The sequence below is a fragment of the Salmo trutta genome, chromosome 12, assembly GCF_901001165.1.
Source record: "Salmo trutta chromosome 12, fSalTru1.1, whole genome shotgun sequence".
Taxonomy (NCBI): Eukaryota; Metazoa; Chordata; class Actinopteri; order Salmoniformes; family Salmonidae; genus Salmo; species Salmo trutta.
Genome location: NC_042968.1, coordinates 39,660,105 through 39,662,604, shown reverse-complemented (window position 1 = coordinate 39,662,604; position 2,500 = coordinate 39,660,105). Strand labels below are relative to the sequence as shown.

Sequence of the window (2,500 nt, the reverse complement as noted above, 5' to 3'; positions counted from 1 at the left end):
TAAGAAGTTGGAGCTCCTCTCTGTCTTCATTAACAAGGACAACACGCAGGTCTTTCCATCATTGTTAGATTTTGTTTGTGTGCAAATGAACTCAAGCTTACGGACAATGTCAAATGTGATTTAGCGAAGCACCTGAGTGAGCTGGGTGCGCAATTACGCAGGTACTTTCCCGAAACGGACGACACAAACAACTGGATTCGTTATCACTTTCATGCCCTGCCTCCAGTCCGCTTACCTATATCTGAACAAGAGAGCCTCATTGAAATTGCAACAAGCGGTGAATTGAATCAGTAGCCACTGCCAGATTTCTGGATTGGGCTGCGCTCAGAGTATCCTGCCTTGGAAAATCGCGCTGTTAAGACACTGATGCCCTTTGCAACCACGTACCTATGTGAGAGTGGATTCTCTGCCCTCACTGGCATGAAAACTAAATACAGGCATAAGACTGTGTGTGGGAAATTATTTAAGACTGAGACTCTCTCCATTACAACCCAACATTGCAGAGTTATGTGCGTCCTTTCAAGCACACCCTTCTCATTAACCTGTGGTGAGTTATTCACCATTTCCGATGAACAAATAAGGTTTTATATGTAAGATAAATAAAGAACAAAATTATTGATTATTAATAGTGCCCTGGTCCTATAAGAGCTCTTTGTCACTTCCCACGAGCCGGGTTGTGACAAAAACTCACACTCATTCTAATGTTTAATAAATGTATGGTATAGTGTGTGTGGCAGGCTTACAATGATGGGAAAAAACAACATCTGAGAGTGGGCTGACCCTGGTGCTAGAGGGGGTACAGCTGGAGTGCACTGACCCTGGTACTAGAGGGGGTACAGCTGGAGTGCACTGACCCTGGTACTAGAGGGGGTACAGCTGGAGTGCACTGACCCTGGTACTAGAGGGGGTACAGCTGGAGTGCACTGACCCTGGTACTAGAGGGGGTACAGCTGGAGTGCACTGACCCTGGTACTAGAGGGGGTACAGCTGGAGTGCACTGACCCTGGTACTAGAGGGGGTACAGCTGGAGTGCACTGACCCTGGTACTAGAGGGGGTACAGCTGGAGTGCACTGACCCTGGTACTAGAGGGGGTACAGCTGGAGTGCACTGACCCTGGTACTAGAGGGGGTACAGCTGGAGGTTGAACGTTTGAAGGGATTCGGGACTAAAAAAGTTTGGGATCCACTGGAATAGAGGAAACGGACACGGAGTAGGGGAAACGGAGTAGGGGAAACGGACACGGAGTAGGGGAAACGGAGTAGGGGAAACGGATATGGAGTAGGGGAAACGGACACGGAGTAGGGGAAACGGAGTAGGGGACACGGAGTAGGGGACGCGGAGTAGGGGAAACGGAGTAGGGGACGCGGAGTAGGGGACGCGGAGTAGGGGACGCGGAGTAGGGGACGCGGAGTAGGGACGCGGAGTAGGGGAAACGGAGTAGGGGACACGGAGTAGGGGACGCGGAGTAGGGGACGCGGAGTAGGGGACGCGGACACGGAGTAGGGGAAACGGATATGGAGTAGGGAAACGGACACGGAGTAGGGGAAACGGAGTAGGGGACACGGAGTAGGGGACGCGGAGTAGGGGAAACGGAGTAGGGGACGCGGAGTAGGGGACTCGGAGTAGGGGAAACGGAGTAGGGGACACGGAGTAGGGGACACGGAGTAGGGGACGCGGAGTAGGGGACGCGGACGCGGAGTAGGGGACAGGGAGTAGGGGACGCGGACGCGGAGTAGGGGACACGGAGTAGGGGACGCGGACGCGGAGTAGGGGACTCGGAGTAGGGGACGCGGAGTAGGGGACTCGGAGTAGGGGAAACGGAGTAGGGGACACGGAGTAGGGGAAACGGAGTAGGGGACGCGGAGTAGGGGACGCGGAGTAGGGGACGCGGAGTAGGGGACTCGGAGTAGGGGACGCGGAGTAGGGGACGCGGACGCGGAGTAGGGGACAGGGAGTAGGGGACACGGACAGGGAGTAGGGGACAGGGAGTAGGGCACACGGAGTAGGGGACTCGGATATGGAGTAGGGGAAACGGACACGGAGTAGGGGACGCGGACAGGGAGTAGGGGACAGGGAGTAGGGGACAGGGAGTAGGGGACACGGACAGGGAGTAGGGGACACGGACACGGAGTAGGGGACGCGGACAGGGAGTAGGGGACACGGACACGGAGTAGGGGACGCGGACAGGGAGTAGGGGACAGGGAGTAGGGGACAGGGAGTAGGGGACAGGGAGTAGGGGACGCGGACAGGGAGTAGGGGACACGGACACGGAGTAGGGGACGCGGACAGGGAGTAGGGGACAGGGAGTAGGGGACAGGGAGTAGGGGACACGGACAGGGAGTAGGGGACACGGACAGGGAGTAGGGGACACGGACACGGAGTAGGGGACGCGGACAGGAGTAGGTACGCGGGAGTCGGGGACGCGGACAGGGAGAGTAGGGGACAGGGAGTAGGGACACGGGGGGACAGGGGGAGTAGGGGACAAGCGGAGTAGGGACG

The 2,500-nt window shown here is 57.0% G+C and overlaps 1 protein-coding gene across 1 annotated transcript in view; it reads right to left on the bottom strand.

The window, feature by feature from the left end:
* Positions 1-1,166: 1,166 nt before the first annotated feature.
* LOC115202537 (proline-rich extensin-like protein EPR1) overlaps positions 1,167-2,500 on the bottom strand; it is a 3,019-nt gene continuing 1,685 nt past the window's right edge. The window contains exon 3 of the mRNA XM_029766661.1: positions 1,167-2,011. Within this exon, the coding sequence (XP_029622521.1) occupies positions 1,167-2,011 (845 nt within the window). The remainder of the gene's footprint in view (positions 2,012-2,500) is intronic.